This window comes from Prinia subflava, chromosome Z (genome assembly GCF_021018805.1).
Source record: "Prinia subflava isolate CZ2003 ecotype Zambia chromosome Z, Cam_Psub_1.2, whole genome shotgun sequence".
NCBI classification, from domain to species: Eukaryota; Metazoa; Chordata; class Aves; order Passeriformes; family Cisticolidae; genus Prinia; species Prinia subflava.
This window is the reverse complement of record NC_086283.1, coordinates 26,640,577-26,661,628: the sequence shown is the minus strand read 5'-3', so window position 1 is coordinate 26,661,628 and position 21,052 is coordinate 26,640,577. Positions and strand designations below refer to the sequence as shown.

The 21,052-nt window shown below is 40.4% G+C and overlaps 1 protein-coding gene across 10 annotated transcripts in view; it reads right to left on the bottom strand.

Moving 5' to 3' along the window:
• MSH3 (mutS homolog 3) overlaps positions 1–21,052 on the bottom strand; it is a 90,958-nt gene that overhangs the window by 38,661 nt on the left and 31,245 nt on the right. For 9 of the 10 annotated variants that reach the window (XR_010083480.1, XM_063422797.1, XM_063422796.1 and 6 more), the window contains exons 9-13: positions 20,747–20,859; positions 18,837–18,951; positions 12,363–12,447; positions 11,678–11,787; positions 1,055–1,187 (exon numbers count right to left, since the gene is read on the bottom strand). Coding sequence is in view for 9 of the 10 variants with exons in the window: in XM_063422797.1 (XP_063278867.1) it covers positions 1,055–1,187; positions 11,678–11,787; positions 12,363–12,447; positions 18,837–18,951; positions 20,747–20,859 (556 nt within the window). In the remaining variant the exon portion in view is untranslated. The remainder of the gene's footprint in view (positions 1–1,054; positions 1,188–11,677; positions 11,788–12,362; positions 12,448–18,836; positions 18,952–20,746; positions 20,860–21,052) is intronic. The other variant, XM_063422795.1, reaches the window with a different exon arrangement.

The following is a 21,052-nucleotide window of genomic DNA, read 5'->3' as shown; positions in this document are numbered from 1 at the left end:
AAAACAAAACCAAACAAACCAAAGAAAAAATCCCACAGGGCAGCAGCAGAGCAGTTCCAGGATATTGTGGAATGCAGATATGTTCCTAGAAACAGTACCGTGTATGAAACCTGAAATGAGTTAAACCATTAGAAAGTGAATTATCTAATTCATGGGCAGTTGATTGGACAAAGAAACCCAATATTTGCATCATGTGAATATGGTACACTGTAGAGGATGGGCAAAGTGGTACACACTCCCTCTTTTCACAACTGTCCTTATGGCTGGACCTCTGTATCCTTTCACTGAAACACACAAGTCTTTCCAAGAGCCAAACACTGCAGCATTCCAGGGCTTTAAAAACTGCACAATAACGGTGTTTCAGATTTTCAGAGACAGGGAGAAATTATGGTGTACTGTCCAAAAAACTTCAACTTTGCTCTCATTGTACCCATCTATTCCTTTATCTAAAACAAACTGTCAAAACCTTTAAGTAGAACAGTGAAATAAAAGAACATGAAGTTCTCCACAGGTGCCATTGGCACACTAATCTGCTTCAACTAAGAATTGTCGGTGTCTCATCACTCATAAGTGGTTCCTATTAAAATGTGGAGTGAGATGCAAACTAGAGAATTTACAAACAAACCAACATTCATTTGCAAACAGCTAACTGCAGCCTAGTGGTTCCACTTGCATGTGTGATTTTAGATAAGCATATGGAATGCAAAGCTTTGGTTTAAAGGGAAATAACAATTCAGAGCGAAAGGGCCTATTGCACCATCCCACCTCACTGAATCCAGACACTAAATCACGAGTACTGCAGATGCTTTCCTGCAGCAATCCAAAACATGTGCTTTAGAACCCTACCCAGACACTACTTCTATCAGCAAATCACTGATCACAAAGTAAGATTTTACCACATCTGATTTTTATAAACACACATCCCTTTAACATGTCAGCCTCGGTCCTGCTAAGCAGAAGACATTTTTAAACAAACATGCACAACCAAAGGAAGTACACTAAGACAGAATGATGCTATTTAGAAAACAATACATTGGTGTAATGATGGGTATACCTTCTTGTGGAAAACACTGCAGAGGCCTCTCTCTAAATCTGGGAGCTTACAAAGAAGTTTTTGAATCTGACCGAACACACTGGATTCTGACAGCAGAATTTCAGACACAGCATCAAGACGGGCATTTATTTCACTGTAAAAGAAGAAGATCAATAATTAAAACTTGTGTTTCTCTTAAGGGAAGGGAGAGGCAGTGAATCTCTTCCTTTGGTTTGTTTTGAGCTGATTTGTTTCAGTCTTTGATTAATGTCACATCATCAGGAGTAGGTTAGTAAAAGAACTGAGGAATGCAGAGAATCTAGAGATTTTATTCCAAATGCAAGCCAGATCCTGGACATGAGCTCATTCTCCCTTGTCTGTGCTCACAACAGCACAAGACACACTTCAGTGCCAATTCTGCACTTGTTCCTGGTGGTAGTAACACAAGTAACACTGAATCCTGAGTATTCCACCCCAAATGTACAGACAAGTGCCTGGAAGATGAGCAGAGGGTTTGGAGTTCACACCTGCACTCCATGTGCCACACTTCATTCCAGCAGGTTGTCAATACCCCTCACTATTTTGCCCCCCTGTATCTGATCCTGACCAGTGATTGGTAATTACCTGGATCCGGACTGTGTTTTTCTACCATTTTTTGCTGAAACCCCTAACATTTATCTCCCTATTTCAGGACTGAAGTCAAGGAAACATCTTTCTGAAATGAGGAAACACTTCTTTAATGAGAAGAGGTGATCCCATAGTTCTTGGCAGGTTCCCTTCAATCATATTCTTGAAAGCAAAGGGCTGCAAAAATGGACAACTACCACCAAGTTTCACCCCAGTCTCCTCTGCATCCTTCCAACATATCCGTGGACTGCCAGTAGATTCCAGAGGTAACTCCATTTTTGCTTTTTATGCAACGAAATTGCCTTCTTGCTGCTTTCTAGAGAGGTACTGAGAGTGAGGGTAAATGGGTATATCCAAAGCCCATCCAACCATGCAGTTTAAGGAGAAATCAGTCCTTTTATGCAGACACTTCACATCCCAGACAAGTGTGTGCAAATGCTGCCCCAGCCCACGTTCTCCGGGACCAGCAAGATGCTCAGAGCTCAGCCAGCACACAGGGATGGGAACTAAGGATACAATCCAAATTTAAGACTTCTGGAAGATTGCCTGCCTTGCCCATGGCTTTTACTGCAGAGGTTTCAGGCCAGTTGCCAGTATGGCTGCTCACAGATAGTGTCCATGAGGAAATCAAAGAAATTATGCACCTCCACAGGCTGTAGACATTACAACAGTCCAGCAGTCAGAGGCCTCTGGCCCTGAAGACAGCTGAATCTAAGATTCCTGGAAATTTTATTGCACTTCATATGAAAGGGGAAATCATGCCTGGGTGTGCTCTCAGATAAACACAAACCCAACAGCTTTCATGTCCCAGGACTGTTTCAGTGCCATACTTCTTTACGCCAAGCAGTAAAACCAGCTCCTCACCTGTCACAGACAACACACCCCGATCCCCAGAGCAGCCTTGCTGGATGGCCCTGCCCACCTGTGCCCTGGAGCATGGGCAAGTGCAGTTCCCACTGCTGTCATATGAACAGGGACAGCCTCTGCTGCCTGGGAACCCCGGGATCTCACTGTTATCCCTGGATGGGACAGCCTCTGACCACACCAGAACATTCACAACACCCCACTATCCAAGACTGGGGTTTTTTCCCCAACCCTGAGGAAAACAGAAAGGTCTGACTTGGCAGTCCTGTTGCAGGTCTCAAGAACACCTGATCCACTGCTCCAGCAATGCCAATACATAGACTTTAAAAAAATTCCCCCACTCCTGTGGGTAGCCAGGCAATTTGGAAGCAGCTCCCAATGACAGTGGGATCACAGGGAGGAACCTGAGCAGGGCTGACATCAGTGAGAGGGCCACAGAACACCCTGAGCACATAGCTCCAATGCCAGCAAGCAGTTACAGTGACGTCCTGAAGGGTCAGTGTCACCATCCACAATTCCATTTTCATGGAAACGTCAAATTACTGACATTTGCTTCACCTGAAACCCTTGAAAGTTCTCCTCCACATGAGGGAGTACTGAACTGTTAAATTATAAATATATGTACCTTAAAGAAGATAAAAACCTTTATTTTAAATTATAAAAAGCACTCTAAGCAGCACAACTATGTTACTTAATTTAAACAGTGCTATTACTACATGGCCAACTGAAAACTGGCAGTAATATGTGAAATAGATGCAGATATTCGAAAAACTCCTCCCTCCAAAGCTTAATCCGCACTTTAATCATCCTCACATATGGCTGTGTTACTGGAGCTCCAGTAATCTAAAACTAAGCATCCATACAGTTTTTCTGCCTTAATCCCACAAATAAGAAAGGATCAGGAAAATGGCATTCAGTACCAAATGACCCATTTTTTTTCCACCTGTAAAGAAGACCTAGTGGGATTACAATTTCAAAATTCAGAAAGTACAGCAAAGAATTGTCCAAAACACCATATACCCATGAGGAAGGAAGGACTGGGACAAGGTATCATCAAAACGGATGATGAATTTCAAAGTATGCTTTTAAACTTCAAATATTTAGACTTAAATTAAGAAACATTTAATTGAGTGTCAATATATAAATATATATATTACACTGATCAGTTGCTAAGGAGTCTCTAAAGGAGTTTGTTCTGCACTGCACAGTTATCCAGCACATATAATGTACAGCTGGGGGCTCCCAATCTCTGCATGGGCTGGAAAAGAATTCCACCACCAGAAAACCTGGATCTAACATTATGTAAAGAAACTCAACAGCCAGCTAAACTGGCTACTACTTCATGCTGCATTTAGGTGCAATATTAGCCTGTTCTTTCTCATCTCTATAAACCATGTCAGCAATCTGAGCTTTATCCAATTTTCCAAGCAGTCTTCTGTGAAATAATGTCACATAATTCAGTTGACTAAAAGCAATACTCTTGCTTCTGCCATACACCCCATCTAAGAATAGCATCATTAACACAATACTAAAATCACTTTTCAGTGTATTTAAACATAACAAAATGTAACTGCAGAACTGTTATTGCAGTCTTTAAAGGAACTACTTGAAGTGAAATAATGACATACTCCCCTGCATTATTCTGCTGCCAAATAGTGAACAATACAGAAAATTAGAAAATGCGAAGAAGATGTTTGAATCCTGAACTAAAAATTATTTTGACACAGCAGAAGGCTGCAGACACGAAAGTACTGCAGTGAATTAACATCTGAGCAGCCTAAACAGGACTGCTGGTTGCTGGTGTGGTAACAGAAATCTGCTGGTCTCTCCTGCAGCAACACAAACCTAACATTTTTAGATGTGATAATATATCTTTACATTTAAAGCAGAGTGCAATTGATAATGTAACTGCTATATAAGGACATTTTCATTCATGTAAGGTATTATTTAAATACAAGGTAAACAAATACAAGTGTGTCAGAAATCTCTAAACTTATGCTAAATGCACACAGTATGAATTCATTAATCATGCTAAGGACATAAGTCAAGAATAATGTATACAATTAAAATTAATTTTATTAAATCCATTCTAAGAGAACAGTGATGTGCAGAACTGTCAGTCACAGGAATTCAACCCATTAAAAACATAATTAAGGGTATGAAGCAACAAACATTGCTTTCCATGGACTATGGTATCTAAATCAAACTGCAACACTGTAAAGAATGAAAATATATCATTCAAATTACTCACTTACATATTAAGGGGCTTTTTCTGACCACCTCTCAGACCACAGTTGACGAATGAAGACTTTGGATGAGCTGATTAAGTTAAAGACCATGTTAAATGGTACAGAGTGTCCCCTGCTTTAGACCACTCCCTTTCATTACAGGCAATTAATGCCACCAAAGCCTACAACCCTGGTAGAATTACCACTGTGCAGTCTATAAATTCAGGAAGTCCTTTCTGGTGGTGTGGATGGTTGAATTTTCCCCATTTATTATGTTGAACCCTGGTTGGACCCTCCAGAGAAAGCTGGACAGTGTAAGCAGGCGAAAGCAGGTGCTTTGAAGGACTGTGACAAGGAAAAGAAGGACAGACGAGGGAGAAGATTTGAAGAGAGACTTAAGGAAGAGAGAGAGGGAGCTGAAAGAAGGATAATAAAGAAAGGGTTGTGGAGATAGGGAAGAGCTGAAGGACATGTGGGTGGATTACCAAGTAGAATGGATTTAGGCATGAAGTGAAAGTTAAAAGGTTGGTGGGTCCAATACTGTATGTTCTGTATACCATTGTATGTTCTAAGTACCCCCCCCCAATTGAAATTCATAAGTTGATACATCCTCCCTACAAGCCTCTATTTTTAGCCCACTTTAGTTACATGTTACTTTTCCCCTTCCCCCCCACCCCCCCGCCACTGTGTTATCCCTCCCCTGCTCCCCAATTGGCCCAAGGATTGCAACCCCTCCCCTTGTCTCCCTAGTGATACGTTCTGATTGGAGGCCACAAAGAGGAACTCCCATTTCTCCTCCCCTTCCCCGAGAGTTTATAAGCCCTTGTATTCCTTTGTTCTGGGTCCAGTCTAGTCCAACCTGGCCCCGACAGTGTTGGTGAAGATTAAAGTTACTGTTTAACTGTCTGGCTGACTGGGCCCTCCTTTCTTCCTCTCTGCGTTGTCGCCCGATACATCTTATCACCGTTAGCCTTCTCCCAGGGAAAAGGATCCACAAGGGCTGACTCCTCACTGAGTGCTGAGGGGCAGCTCAGACTTACGCTTGCTCCGGTGCCTGGGCTAGCTCGGGGCGAAGCCGAGGGGCTTCGGTTTTGGCACCGCGACAGTCCTTTTAAAGGACAAGCAGATAAAGCCCTGGCTTACTGCAGAAAGAGGACGAAGTCCCCAACACCGACAGACAAGGGCTGCAGAGCCAGCCAAGGCTGCTGGCAGTGCCAGCCAAGGACTGCTGAGGCTGGAGCAGTGCCCAGCAACGAGGTCAGGAAACAGCAGGGTCAGGACTACCCAACACCCCTGGAACCTCTGACCCTTCTCCAGACTCATCTGGAACAGGCTGCCTCTCATAACTGCTGTGCACAGAAAGCCAGGAGCTTGTCTCCAAGGCAGGAGATGTTATCATGAAAAGGTCCCTGCACGGAGGGGGGCCCAGACGCCCCAGCAGCTGCACCGCCAGAATCATCACGGTGACCCCTCTCTCCCTTTTCTCCTCTCCCCCTCTCTAACCCACCTCCCTCTCTCCCCCCTTTCACTCTGTCCCTGTGGTCAAACCCACTGCTGTGTGCTCATCCCACTCAGGACTTACAGACCAATTTCCCTGCCAAGTGTGTAATTTACTAACAAAAATTTGTGGCCTTCTTGGACTTTCCAACTTTGGTCCTTCCTTTCAGCCATGAGCCCCTGCCCATTTGGGTGCTCCCTTCCCCTTAAGGCTGGGATGCCACCCTCACCTCTGCCTTTTTACCTAAGTGCTAGCTAAGCTAGAAACTGGCTCAGTTATGGGATGAATTCTGATTTGTTAAATTCTGGTGTGACCGCTGGAATTTTACCCATTAGCACTAATGAAAAAGTACAAACAATGATAAATATATCATATATAGTGCAGTGAAATTTAAGTGAAACCTAAAAATATTAAGCATCCTTCTGGATCTGTTCACTTGTTTTTTAAGTACTTTATTCCCAAAACTTCTGATGTCTCATGCCTCTCTAGAGAGGTCCAGCAGGAGACGACAATCTCCCTGAATGGATCTCAAACACTGAACAGCAGTACACAAGTACTCTAAACTTTAGCTTCACATCTGTTAAAAGAACGTCCAAAATATGCAAATGGTAATCAAACACTTTTGTTTATGTTCATACACAATGTATTTCAGCTATTTGTGCCTAAAAAGGGAACAATTAGCTACTTCAGCCAACATGAATGAATGCCTGATTGCTCCATTTATAAGGAATTAAAACACAGCATTCAAAGGGACCAAAACACAGCTAGCAAAAATGAATCAATACATGTGATGATGCTGCAATCTTTTTCTTTCCTATAACAATTTTGAGATCTCAGGCTTATGCTGTAACCTGCATTTGTGCATTTTATACTGGCACTGATTCTATAAAATTGTTATTCTTAGGAGGAAAATTTAGCCCTGCTGTAGGATCAGTGGATTTTATTACTGCTGGGGAAAAAAAATATTCTGATCCTACTCTAGATGAAGATGGTATCAAATGGGAACCAGTTTAAGTCTGAAATAAGATGTGTTTCTTCAAGGACATTTAGACAGTTTGTTTTACTACCCTGATATTTTAATTAAGAGAACAAGAACAAAGTCAAACTTGAAAGACTTTCCTTTAGAATTATACTTCGTGTATAGAAGTATAAATAAAGTAGCACTTAATACATGCAAAGTGAGAAAATTTAGAACAAGGCATTACTTTATATTACAAAAGACATGTCATTGCCAATCTCATTGTAAAGGGACCCTCTTTTTCCCAATTCTACAGTATATATCCTCCAAGCACATGATGTTGCTTTAGTAATGCCAGTTTATACTTCCTCTTCTTCAGGAGTAGATCAGGAACTGTCTGGAGTCCTGAATTGTGCAGTTCTGAATTTGCTACACTGACAATCATTCTAAGCTCCTGTGGACAAAGCACATTCAGACTAATAGGAATTATCGATACCATCCTAAAAGGCTTTAATATTATAAGAGCATCATCTGGTCCAGAACTGGAAGAAATGGGGGACAAAGTATACTGGAATGCCAGGGAAAAAATGGAAATCCAGTTTTTGAGAGGTAATTAAAATTTTGGTTTCCCTGAAGCTCAAAAGCAAAGGTTGAAATGTTCTTGGCAACTGTCTAAACAGATACTACTTTTCTCCTTTCTTGAGATTTAAACACCAGCTTTAATTAAAAAAAGATCAGGTGATCTTGGCTACAAATAAATGCAGGCACATCATATGTAACACTAAAAATTTAAGAGAGACAAAAGAATATTAAAGAAATCTAGGCACTTGTGGGTTATTCAGTCTGCTTAAACTACTTCGAACACAAAAACCCTCAAAAACCTGTAGAGAACACCCCAAGGAGAGATATTACTGGGCAACCTAGTATGTTCATATCACACTCCCTTCCAGTTTATCTCACACACATCCCTAAGCTTTTCAAATTTTGCATTAGAAATTCTTTTAACTCAAAGGAAGCACTTTTGCAACAGAGGCCAACAGCAGCCAGATTCTCATCCAGTTCCACAGCAAGGTCTCTCCCTCCTCCCTGGCTATGGCACCAGAAATCACATATCCTTTTAAAAGACATTCCACCTGTGCAAAAACAGAGTAGGAGGGTAGGGGAATCACCTCCCTTATCCAGTGCTTTCTGTACATACAGAGTTCCCTGCACAGGAATGGAATCTGCAGATATTCCCCTACACTGGCTATCAATTGCTCTGTATGCGTGTCATCCTACTTTAAACACCTAGTCACAGCTTTATTAGCTTTACAGACTAATCTACAACAGAAATAATAAACCTCCATCTAATTGTGCTAGTCTACCCATCCGCCTTTTCCAGTTTTGAACAACTTGTTCAACTCCAGCCAACCTTGACAAGGCTGTGTGTTTGATATATCCAGAAAACAAATTTCCTAGGAATTGTGCAAGAATCAACAGCTGAGCAAGGCACAGACACACAAATTAATACCCAGCCAGTATTTATTTGTCTGTTTGTACTGCAGATGGACAATCAGCACTCCTGACACCTCAGGAAGGGAAATGCAAGGAAGAGGCTGGAAGGGAAGGAGGGAGGCAATGGGTAACTATGGATTGTGGTTAATGGATAATGTCTCTGTATTACAAAGACAGAGAAGGACACATTCTGCAGAGCTGAGATTTCAGATTGGTCATGTGCAGGGCAGTGTCTATGCAGAACAACATCCAAAATATATAAACCAGAGATTTGTAACAAAATGTAATAAAACAACAGATTAAAACCAGAGCCAGGTTTGCTCAGCTAAGCCCATGTGAACCTTTTCTTTCTCCTCCTCATGTAGCTCTTGAAAAAGCAGTGCCTTTGACATCACCCTCAAGGTTCTGCAATCTACTTCCCATTAGGAAGAAATTATTTGCAACTGTTGCACACAAAGACACAAATGTCACACTGTGCTGCAACACTGGACCCTGAGAGCTGTCCTGAGCCCTTTGGCTGCCCTGTTGCCTTTCCTGCTAGAGGGCCATGGTCTGAGTAGGGACAGCAGGTTTCACTCACCCAGAAATGCTCCAGGCCATCCATCTCCTTTTCTTCCACTCCATTTACAGACACTAGGTGAGAAAGGCACTCGATGGAACTTGAATTTCAGAGGTAAGCTAACACTTTTATAACCCACAAATACGTAAACTTCTGCAAAGAAACCTTCTTCGTTCCTCCTATAAAGCTCAATTGTTAGTGACTGATACACCCTTACCTCATTATCTTTGTATACCCAGGTGAGTGAGTGAGGACATTACACCTCACTTGGTGAAATCTTTTTTTGCCATTTCTCTTTTTCCCAAATGTATACATCTTGTCTCTATATGTATTGCATCAGTGATGATTTAAAGAACATCTCCAAGTTTGCCCAGATGAGTCTGTACACATTCCATCTTTATTCAACCTAATGTATGGTTTCTCCACAGGAAATTTAGTCATCATCCCAAGTGATTTTCAACTCTAAGGCGTAAAGCTGTAATTACACCCTCTCACTTCTTGATACACCTACTCACTGACTGGAAAAGATGCAGTACAGAAGCCTTACTTCCGCTAAGAATGCCACTCCAGGAGGCACAGGTGAATTACAATTACGGAATGTTCTCTGAGTGCATTTGTGTGCATTACTGGGAACAATATTGCCAGATGCCAGATGCACTAACTATGTAAAATTACAACTTGAGAGTCAGAAAGGGAGAAGTACACAGAGAAAAATAGCTTTTTTAGCTTCAAGCAGTACTGTGGAGCACCATCACCTCCAGTCACAGCAGCCTGAAAGTGCCAAGCATCACTATCTAGAAGAAAGAAGGAGCAGAGAGGTAAGAGAAGGAAACAAAACTACTAACTCTAAAGCTGTTTCTGCACTGAGACAAGAGGGAATTTAAACTAAATATATTGGTTAACAAAGAGGGCCTGAAGTCCTTTGGAAGCAATTTCTACCTGCTGTGCCAGGTAGGACCTCCATTTCCCTGTGGAAATGAGCTGCTGCCCCACAGGCGTGGTCACTAGGTGTGGTCACTCCAGCAGCACAACCAGGCCTGGGAGGAGCCCGGGGCCATCCTCAGTGCTCTGGCTCCCTCCGCTGACAACTGCGCACACAAACCCGGCAGCTCGCGAGGGCAGGGAGGGAAATAAACTCATTTATTTACATTTATATCTACAACTCATTTATTTACATTTATCCCTGCAAAGTAGCCCCAAAATTCCACATAAATGCTTTTCATGACACAATGTGCTGATTAACTTCCATGCTGTTTAGGGTGGTTACATCAAAAGCCTTTGGAAGTGGGTAAGATACACGAAAACTATCATCAGAAGAATTTATAGATACATATATATAGATACATATATAGGGCCACTGAAATTAACTTATTAGAAAATGGCTAATAAGAAAATTAAGCAGTGATGCTGCAGAAGTACAGGGCTTTAACATACTAGATTTGGTCAAGGAAAAAAACATGCTTCTGAAGAAACAGTTGTAAATTACCAGCAACAGTAACATGCTAAAACACTGGTATACCTCACTATTTAAATCTGTCAAAAAGTAATAAACATTAAAACTGCTAATATATTTTCAAAAGTAAAATAGAGGGGAAAAATACTGTGGATAACCAAGTCAAAAGATCTCCTGTATGCTACAACTGAAGGGAACAAAGTGACAGCTTCAATGAACTCTATGTGGACAATGCTCAAGAAACACATACTCAAATGAATGGATCCAAAAACTCCAAATGTAGTCAAATGCAGCCTATGGACCCAATACTGCTATTTACTACACATTCAAGCACAACACTCAAATTGAGTCTGCAAAGAGAAATCAGAAAAGATGGTGTCCATTTCAAAACTGACATAAGTGAAAACCAGCATAATACTGCTCCAACAAGGCATTTCTAATGCACTGATAAATCAAGCACAGGTCAAAATACAGGAGTGACCAAATAATCATCACATTTCAGGATTAATAAGAAAAAACCTCTCTCCTGTGCGATACATTGCATACAGGGATAATGAAAGCATCCACAGCTACTTTAGAAGAAATTAAACATATTAGAGATGTAAATGCTTGCAAAGCAAAGAAGATATCCAACATTAATTGGCAGGTTTAGGAACAAAACAACCTCCAATCCCAGGTCTTCCTCATTCATTGTTTGAAAAAGGATATAGAACTAGAATGGTGCCTGATCTGATTTCTGCAAAGGAATTCCTAGCTTGGTCCAAACCCATTACTGTTTATCTGTACCCAAAAGTGTGATTAACTCCTCCAAACCTGAATGTAACACCCACCACTTCCATTGTGTCATTTGCTGTGCAAAGTCTGCTGTGGATCACAGCTCTTCTGGGCAAACAGATCCATTGGGCATACTCGATATCACAACTAGAAAACAGAGGTTTAGTCCAGGATAAGGAAACATCTCACCTGAATTTCAGGAGGGGCTGGGTGACCCATTTCTTCAATCTTCGACGTCCAAATGAAGTTTTAGTATGATCCAAGACCCAGAGCAGGCTTCCTTTTGTTTTCATGTCAGTCTGAAACAATGAAAATAACTTAATTATTTTTAATCAAGCAGTCAGTTTTGCAGAGAGAGGATCTTCACATTATTTAAAACATTGTGTTTGGGTCTTAAGATATGGCAACTGTACATTCATTATCAATTTCATTCATCAACAATGCCTTATATGAAGAACCTCCAGAAGTCCTAAGATACTTAATTAAGCTTTTCCTTTAGCTAGAAAATGGTTTTTAGGAAACGACCAGGATAAATTAAACAGTTAAAATAAATCTGTGCATAAAGCTCTGAGCAGTAGCAAAAAGCAAACCCTACTGCAGACATCACTCAACTGGAGTTGCTAAGAAAATAAATTTCAGGAAAGTTCTTTGTTAGTCAAAGAGCAGCAAGGTTCCCAACTCACACTAAAAGCTAGTGCACGTTGACTTCATTTATGCTTCTGAAAATGTTATCTCCCTTCAGTCTGATTCCATTTAAAATAATTTAAGATTTAGGCGTCAGATTTGCAAATCTGATTAACTTCATTGGGAAAAGTATGTCAAACAGCTATGAATACCTCAGCATTTATTAAAAAAAATATATATTTGTCCTTACCTGATTCTGTAAAATTTCAAGATTTTTCATTGTTGTCCCATTAATTGTCATGTATTCAGTTTCACTGGACAACTGTTTGAAATTGCTGGGGAGAGGAATTTCAGATGTTATGTCTTAAACTTGGGCATGAGCACAACACTGAAACACTGTCAGGTTTCTCAAATAAAAGAATTCAACAGTTATGCAAATGAATTTTAAAGTCAAGCAAGAAATTAAAATCTTTTCAAAGAAATAAAATAACTGAACACTAATAACTTCTTTTAACTTTCTGCTTGGGACAATAAAATTTCAGATTCACATTCCCATTTCCTACAATGACTCTGACAAAGCTCAGAACAAAATCCAGCCCTCCTGTTATCTAGCCCTTTTCCACTAAATGGTTAATTTTTTCACTTTACAATTTAGCAGTGACAGGGCTAACAATTAATACTTAAGAGTGGAACAGATTTTTAACACAACTCATCATCGAAACATCATATCAAAATACATAATACTTTTTATTACTACAGCAAATTAAAACAGCCTGCAAGTGCAATTATGTAGGAAAATAGAAATAGGGGAGATTGAAACTATTTGATTTAGTTTTAATATGAAATAACCATGACCTAAATTACTTGACTTTTTCATACATCTTAACAGAACTGGATGAGATCAATGCAAAGGTTGTGTTGCTTTAGAATCATTAATAAAATAATGGTATTAGGTGTGTAATCATATTAGATCTGAAAATCATTTCAGTCTCAGGCACACATGTAGTAGTCAGGATTGTGAAGTGCAATATCCTCACTAAATGCTTCTGACAAATCAAGTCACGATTGTCTGGGTTAATCATCCTGCTGACTACCCTTTGCACAGAATCTAGGACACTCTTTGCTGTCTTAAACTAAGCAAAACCACTTGCTGGGCAAGATTTAAAACTATTTTCTTGACTTTTCACAAAAAGTTTTTCAGTGCATTCCATTTTAAACCCTGTGAAAAGTACTTGAATGTTCAACCTTTTCCTGCTAGGCACACACAGCTGCATTGCTGTTACACTAAAAACAAGAACAGCACCAAAACTTTCAGAAATATGAAATATTCAGAGATTAATCTTATATATTTATGTTGTATGCAGGTGCTTGGGCCTGCTACCAATTTTTTCCAAAATAGTGGGTCAAATTAGAAGTATTTTCCACAGAATTGTAAAAAAAAAAAAAAAAAAAAAAAAAAAAAAAGCACAAGGCCCTCAAGAAGTTTAATGACAGCTTGGAAGTACAGCTGACTCAGAACTGTACCCATAGTCATAATTATTCTGCTTTGTGTGCTATTTCAGAAACTGAGGAAGTTGACCAGCAAAAGAAAACACTGGGGGCAAAACCAGCAACACTTTCCAAATTACACAATATTGTAAGCAACAAAACAATACTACTTTTTATTATCTTCAGTCACAATTGCTGATGCTGGCAAAAATTAACTAGGAATGATTTCTGCTTGGCTCCACTCCTGCATGAAACAACAAATTCCATCTGCTGTTCCAAAAGCACCTTTCTGCACCCAGGATCAACTGCAGTTTCCCAATTTGTCACTGCTCAAGACTCTGATATCTTAAACCCAGCTGGGTGAGAATCAAGCCTTCCACCTCCTTTCCAAAGCCAAGAGGTTGCTCCTGGGTTTCCCTGTAACATCCATGGTTCAGGATTGTGGATTTTTCTGGTTCTGGTGCTCCCACACTTCTCCTGGCTTTAGAGCACCTAGCACAGTATACACTCTGCTCACAGCAGGGCTGCTCAGCAGTATCAGAAGACAACTCACTCTGTTTCACTGCAGAATGGATTTACTCTTCTTTCACAGTATATTTACAGTTTTTTAAGATCAGACAAGCTGAAGCTGTTTTCACAGCATAAATTATCTGTGTCTTACATTACCCAGGTGTTTTCTTTATCTAAGTTACTTCACCCTGCTATTAATCATGATAATTGAGAGTTTAGAGCACATGAGTAACAGTCAAGATCAACTGCAGGATATGCCCAACCAGCAATTCCACATGTCACAGCACAGAACATGTTTTGCTTCCACCCACTCATCTTCCTTCAGCTTGGGATCAGAACTTGATAAAAACGTGAAAAAAACCCACATTCTTTATAAGGTATTTAGAGACCGAATGGCAGAAGGGTGTAGGTAACTATTAAGTCAGGGCTGGTTTGCAGCTAAGGTCTCAGCACAACCCTTGTGAGAAATGCTAATGTGCTGCTACCAGCCCACCCTGCACCGCCGAAAGCGACCTTTCAGAAATCATTCTGACAGCACCACAAGGCCATAACTCCTCTTGTAGGTGACACTGCGACCCCAGTTTCAAAGCACAGACTTGCAACAGTCTCGAGCATTCCAGCAGCACAAAACCCAAGTAATGGAAAGCTGGCAAGTCCATAACAGAGGAGCATGGCAAGGCAGGGGGTCAAGTCATCTCAGGGCTTAGAGAAAGGGAAAGAGTAAACAAAACAAAAGTTTCTAGGGAGCTTCAGGAATCTTCTAGGAAATACTCATGACAATGAGGTTCCTGCTCATAAAATTCTTTTTTCAGAGTATGACAACACGATGATGATGATGAGTATGAAAAGGTTACTGCTTTGCTTTAGGACAGCTAAGTATATTCCTAGACTTCAGTTATTATGTGTTACTGAGAAACTGGATCATCTGTGTCACTTTTTCAGTATTTAAGGGGCTTTATAAAAAAGAGTGAGAGCAACTTTCTACACAGGCAGTTAGGACCAAGGGAACAGCTTTAAACTAAAGTAGGAGAGATTTAGTTTTATGGAGAAATTGTTCCCTGGGAGGGTGGGGAGGCCCTGGCACAGGGTGCCTAAAGAAACTGTGGCTGCCCCTGGATCCCTGGAGGTGTCAAAGGCCAGGTTGGACATTGGGGCTTGGAGCAACCTGGGATAGTGCAAGGCGTCCCTGCCCATGGACAGGGAGAAACTTGAAAGTCACTTCTGATCCAAACCAGTCTGGGATTCTATGACACTGCCTCTCAAAAAGCTTGCAGTAAATGGTGGTTTGAATGCTGTGTTCATTATTTTCTCCAGAGGAGATAATACACATAATTTCATACTCGGTATCTCAGCCTAAGCGAACACATGTTATTTAGATCAGGAATTTTCAACTACTTTAATTTTCCAAATCTCTAATGTTTCTGAGTGAAGCTGCAAGGCACCCTGAAAGCAACAGATTTTCTTTGCTCAATTACCTTTTACAGAGCTCTAGAGTCTATGTCTTTGAGATCTCTAGGGGTGAATAAACCACAGAATGAACTTACACAGACAAGGAACACAGGAATCTCTAAAAGCTTTAAGAAGTAAAAACAAGTCTCTCCTTTTTTCAGAAGCACTAGTCTTCTTTAGTTTCCATACTGGAGACATTTACCACAATCTGTGCAGCAAAGGATGTTAAGCCCAAGACTATGTTTTGTATTCAATTAACCATGTTTAAATTCATAAGTGAATATTTCCACAGGGCTGGAATTTTTGATCTGAATCCCTTTTTATTTTGTGTATTATTTCCTGGATTTCTTGAAGATCATCCATCACTGTTCAAAACCTACAACCTACCATCTGCCATCTACATCTCTCTCCTCCATATCCAACATGCTGGAAAACACAGAGGTAAAATCGAAATACACCGAGGCACATTCCCTCAGCAACTGCTATGCAAATGATGGGGTTTTTTCAAACAAAATTGGGTACTCGAATGTACTTGAAAACTTTTCCTAGATGTGTACTAACTTCTTGACAAAAGCCTTTAATAAAGGTCTCTCCATATGTAAAGGTATTACAACACACTGATTAACAAAAACTTGCACCATTCATTATTAAATCTATTTTAACTTGCTGCTGGAACTCTCAAGCAGCCTAGCCACAGCCTGGAGTCCTGCTGTGGTAGAAATCTTTATTTCTTTGTAATGTTCTGGGAATTTTTAGGATCTTAAAAGTAGGTTTAAAAGCTTCATCAAAATATTAAAGCAGAACCTGCTTCCTCCCCACCAGTGAGGATTCCTTGACTTATATGATAATTCATGACTCTTCGTACTTAACTGAAATGGAATTTTTTTTCCAACTATGAGAAACATGCTTGTCCAAAGAAGGTACAGAGGTATAATGACTTTTTCTGTCATTCTTCCTATCAAACAGGTCTTCTTCATCCAGACCTGTGACACATTAACAAACTGAAAACTCCCCCAAAACTCCCACTTCATGCTCTCCAACTCACTTGTATATGCTCACTGACCTGAATTATTCTAGGAATTTTAAGTTGCTTAACACTGCAATGCAAGTTATTTCTCTTGTATTTCCTAATTCAGGACATTTATGAGCCTGACATCATTTGGTTAGAACTCTCACTGTTCAGTATTTAGATAGCATTTTACTGGCTTTAGAAAAAAATACTGATGTTGAGTTTGCCTGAATATTTGGCTCAGCTTGATGATCCCCGTGACACACTACAAGCAGCAAGTGGAATTCAGTACTGGGTAGTAAAGCATAAAGGCTTTAGAAACAAACACAGCAGAATCCAAGCTCCAGACCACAAAGTTATCTCAAAAAATGTTATTTTATTTCTTCACAGAACATCACCAGGATATTAAGTATTTCTTTGCCTTTTCCCTCAGATGCTCATACATTCCCTAGAAATCCATTACAGCAACCTTCAGCAGGCAAATGTCAATGCAAAGATTTAGTGCTTTTCCTTCCCAGTCTATAATGTACTTGATTTTAGGATGCAGCTGTTACAAATGTGACTGACTGCTGCTACATTAGCCTCCACACAATTATATTTGTCCTCTGCCACTGAATTACTTCTACATAAAAGATGGATTTCACATTTTCTCCAGCTGAAAGAACATTCACCTCCCGTGTGATTGCACACAGGGCACTGTGACAGCAGTGACCCACAAGCTGACCAAGAAATGGCATTTCCTTGGAATTCATTTTCTTCCTCAGAAGTTCTCTAAGATTTCTCTACCTATGCCAGCATATTAAAAAAACAGTTATTTTTTTAAAAAGGCAATCAAAGAAGATAAGCAGTAACACCACAGATCAGCACACCCCTTGATGGATCAGCAGGGAAGATGCCACAGGAATTCTTTCTCCATTAGGTCTATAAGCACATCAAACCTTTCGTTAACATTCAAATACAACTTGGAGAGGAGGGCAACTTAAGGAAAGAAATCCACCTCAGAATTCAGAACATTATTTGGAATGTATAATTTCCAAATATTTTGGTGGACACCTGGGAAAGTGTTTAAGCAGTGTTTAAAGCTGGCACCTGCAGTTCATGTTTTAAATGCAGCTGGTAATCTAAACTGGTAATGCAGGGAGCCCTTCAAAATCAGGCTTCAAACTCTCAGAATCCCACACAATATGTGAATGATCTACAAATGACATGACATATTTCAGAGTTTCTAGTCTGCAGCCAGACTGACTTTATTAAATCCTGCACACTTATGGGACAGAGGAATACTGAGACAACTGGGAGAGTATTTTGCAGAGGATCCACAACAGATAAAGCTGTTTTATCTATGCCTCATTGATATTTTCAAAGCTAAGCCAGGTAGGACAGCAATGTTTTATACTCGTGCAAGACAGGATAAGAGAGGCTTTCGCAGTCACATCTTTCCATTTTCATTTGATTCCACCTGCATAAGCCTGTCACAAATCTTGAGTACTCATCTCAGCGTATCTAATACACCCAAGTGTTCGGACTGCTTAAGAGGTGACAAGGTTCTATCCATGTCTGTGTGGTTTTGCAGTAACTTTGCACAAATGGTGGTGCTCTAGCAACCGCTTCTGCCATGATCCTTCTCCCCACTCCTACTTACCACTGAGTCTAGCCAAGGGATTTTCCAGAAAGCCAGGATGTGCTAAACAGTTCTCCTTAAAACTAATAACTAGATTCAACAACTCAAACGGACCTGCTGAGTACTGCCTGAACATTACAACACACTAGAGTTTAAACCTGCTTCCAGAGCTATAGAAAGAAAACATTATTTACACACTGCTGGCAAACTGCAAGGACATCTGCAAAGCTAAGTTGCAACAGTAATATTTTTTTTAACTGCCCAGAAAAGTCCTACATTTTGGTTACCCAGTAAAACTGAGGTTAAGATGTCACAGCTGATACAAACAAACTTGAAAAATTTTCTCCCTAGTATCTACCAGTTTTTGCACCTTGTTTGTTTTCAGTAACACCTGGCAGCAGTACATGCTCATTCACATCGCTGACAGTAATGTCTACACAAACATACTTCACAAAGGTTTTCCTGAAACACCACTCAAAGAAACCACTTGATTCTTTCAGTTCTGATTAAGAAATCAAATGTAAGGTATCATTTTTACAAAGACTATGTTTATCACTAGCACATTTTTCATTACAATCAGGGACACTGTCTGGTAAAATTTGCAAGAAGTGGTGTTTTGAATTGGAAATTTATATAAGGCAACTTACCTTGGATTGTAAAGCATCTTTTCCAAATTAAATTCTTTGAGATATGCAATTACTGCTGCCAGAGAGCAAATAACAGGCTTATCCAAGCTTAGTATTACAGATAGGTTTTGAGGACCTAAAAAAAAAATTTTCTTTTTAAATGTTTATTTTCTGGTTAATTCACTGTCTACTACTAAGATATTGTAGAAAAGGCATAATCTGCTTTTCAGTTCATTCTAATAGAAATATACAATGTATGTACAGTGTTTTATGACATCCATAAGTCAACATAAAGCAAGGCTCCAAAATAACACTTATGGTTCCAAATAATGCAGAAGACTGCAACAGTGCAAACACATTATGAAACAGAAAACATTTGACTCCATGTGTTTTCCTTCATAAAAAAAATTACTAACTGTTGGCATAACAAACTTCTAAATATACAAGCTAAGAACGGAATTCTGACATCTTCATTTCTGTGCACAGTGCCTGTTCCACCTGCAACAACAGGAAAACTCACTCCACCATACCACAACATAAACTGGTGTTCTTAAAAACCCAAATAGTTCTGTTTTTTTTAGGGATGTTTTTAAAGCTGTTCTCCTGTTCTCAGATAACACCTACTAGAACTTTAGAATTTAGTGAGAAGAATGTTATTCCTGTCTTCCAAGAGGGCAAGAAAGAAGGCCCAGGAAATTCCCAACCAGTGACCTCTATCCCTGAGAAGGGGATGAGACAGGTGGCTCTGAAGGTCATCACCAAGCATGCAGAAAGAAAGGTCATCAGGAGTGGCCAGCAGGGATTCACCAAGGGGACAATATTTGAGACAGCTGGGCAGAGAGAAACCTAAGGAGGTTCAACAAGGGCAAACTACACATTCTGCACCTGGGGGAGGAATAAGCCCAAGTACCAGAACAGATTATGAGTGACCTACAAGAGACCAGCTCTGTGGAGAAGGACCTAGGGGTGCTGGTGGATGACAAGTTGACCGTGAGCTGACAGAGTGTCCTGGGGGCCAGGAGACCCAGTGGGATCCTGGAAGGATGCATTAGGAAGAGTATGGCCAACAGGTCAGGGAGGGGATCCTGCCCCTCTGCCCTGCCCAGGTGAGGCCACATTTGGAATGCTGTGTTCAGCTCTGGGCTCCAGAGTTCAAGAAAGACAAAGAGTTGGTGTGGAGGGTCCAGCAGAGGCCATGAAGATGATTAAGATGCTGCTGGAGCATCTCTTATGAGGAGAGACTGGGAGCTGAGCCTGTTCAGTCTAAAGAAGGGAAGACTGAGAGGGGATCTTGTCAATCCATATAAATACCTGAAAGGGGTGTCACAGGATGGAGCCAGACTCTCTTCAATGGTGCCCAGTGATTGGATGAGGAGAAGTGGCCATAAAATAAATCTCAAGTTCGACTTCAACATGAGGAAGAACTTCTTTACACTGCGGGTGGCATGCACTGAAACAAGCTGCCCAAGGTGGTCGTGGAATCTCCCTCTCTTGGAGACATCCTAATCACAGCCGGACACGTTCCTGTGTCACTGATCCAGAGGATCCTGCCTGGGGCTGGGATTTGGCCTGAATGAGCTCCAGAGATCTATTTCAGCCCCAGATATCCTGGGACTCTGTGAACTTGAGAAACATTTCAGCTGTTGAGTAATATCCCTCAGATGTTATGTACATTTAAATTTAAATCTGTCTAAACATACACCTTCAAGCTATGAAAAAAAAGTAATGGCAGTGCTGTGTTCATTCCTATTTAAATAATGTTCCTTTTCCTCCAAGCCCAAAATAAGATCCTACTGTGCAGAAAATGAAGCAAAGGTGGCCAAAAGCTTGTAAGAATGTAAAGGCTAATAGTATGCATGCTTCAAAGACACCTGGAATGAGAGATGTGTAATGTCAGGCACTTGTTTTGCATAAAAATCTGAATCACATACCTGCAGTACCAGGCACCTCTTTTGTATAGAAGTCAGTAACCCTCTGGAAAGCATGGCTGTACTCAAAATTGAGGTTTTCCATCCTTTCTATCCTAATTCTGTCATCCTGTAACCTGCAAAAAAAAAAATTGACTTTCGCGTTTTTACACTCCCTTCATGAAGAGCACTTAAGGAGGTTACAAAGGTCTATTTTCTTTTGTCTTTGCTTTTTTAGGAGTTGAATGGGTAAAGAATGAGGAGATGAGCTATTAAAGTAGGTTGAAAACATTTCCAAGTGTGGTGTATTTTTTAAAAATGTTTCTTCTA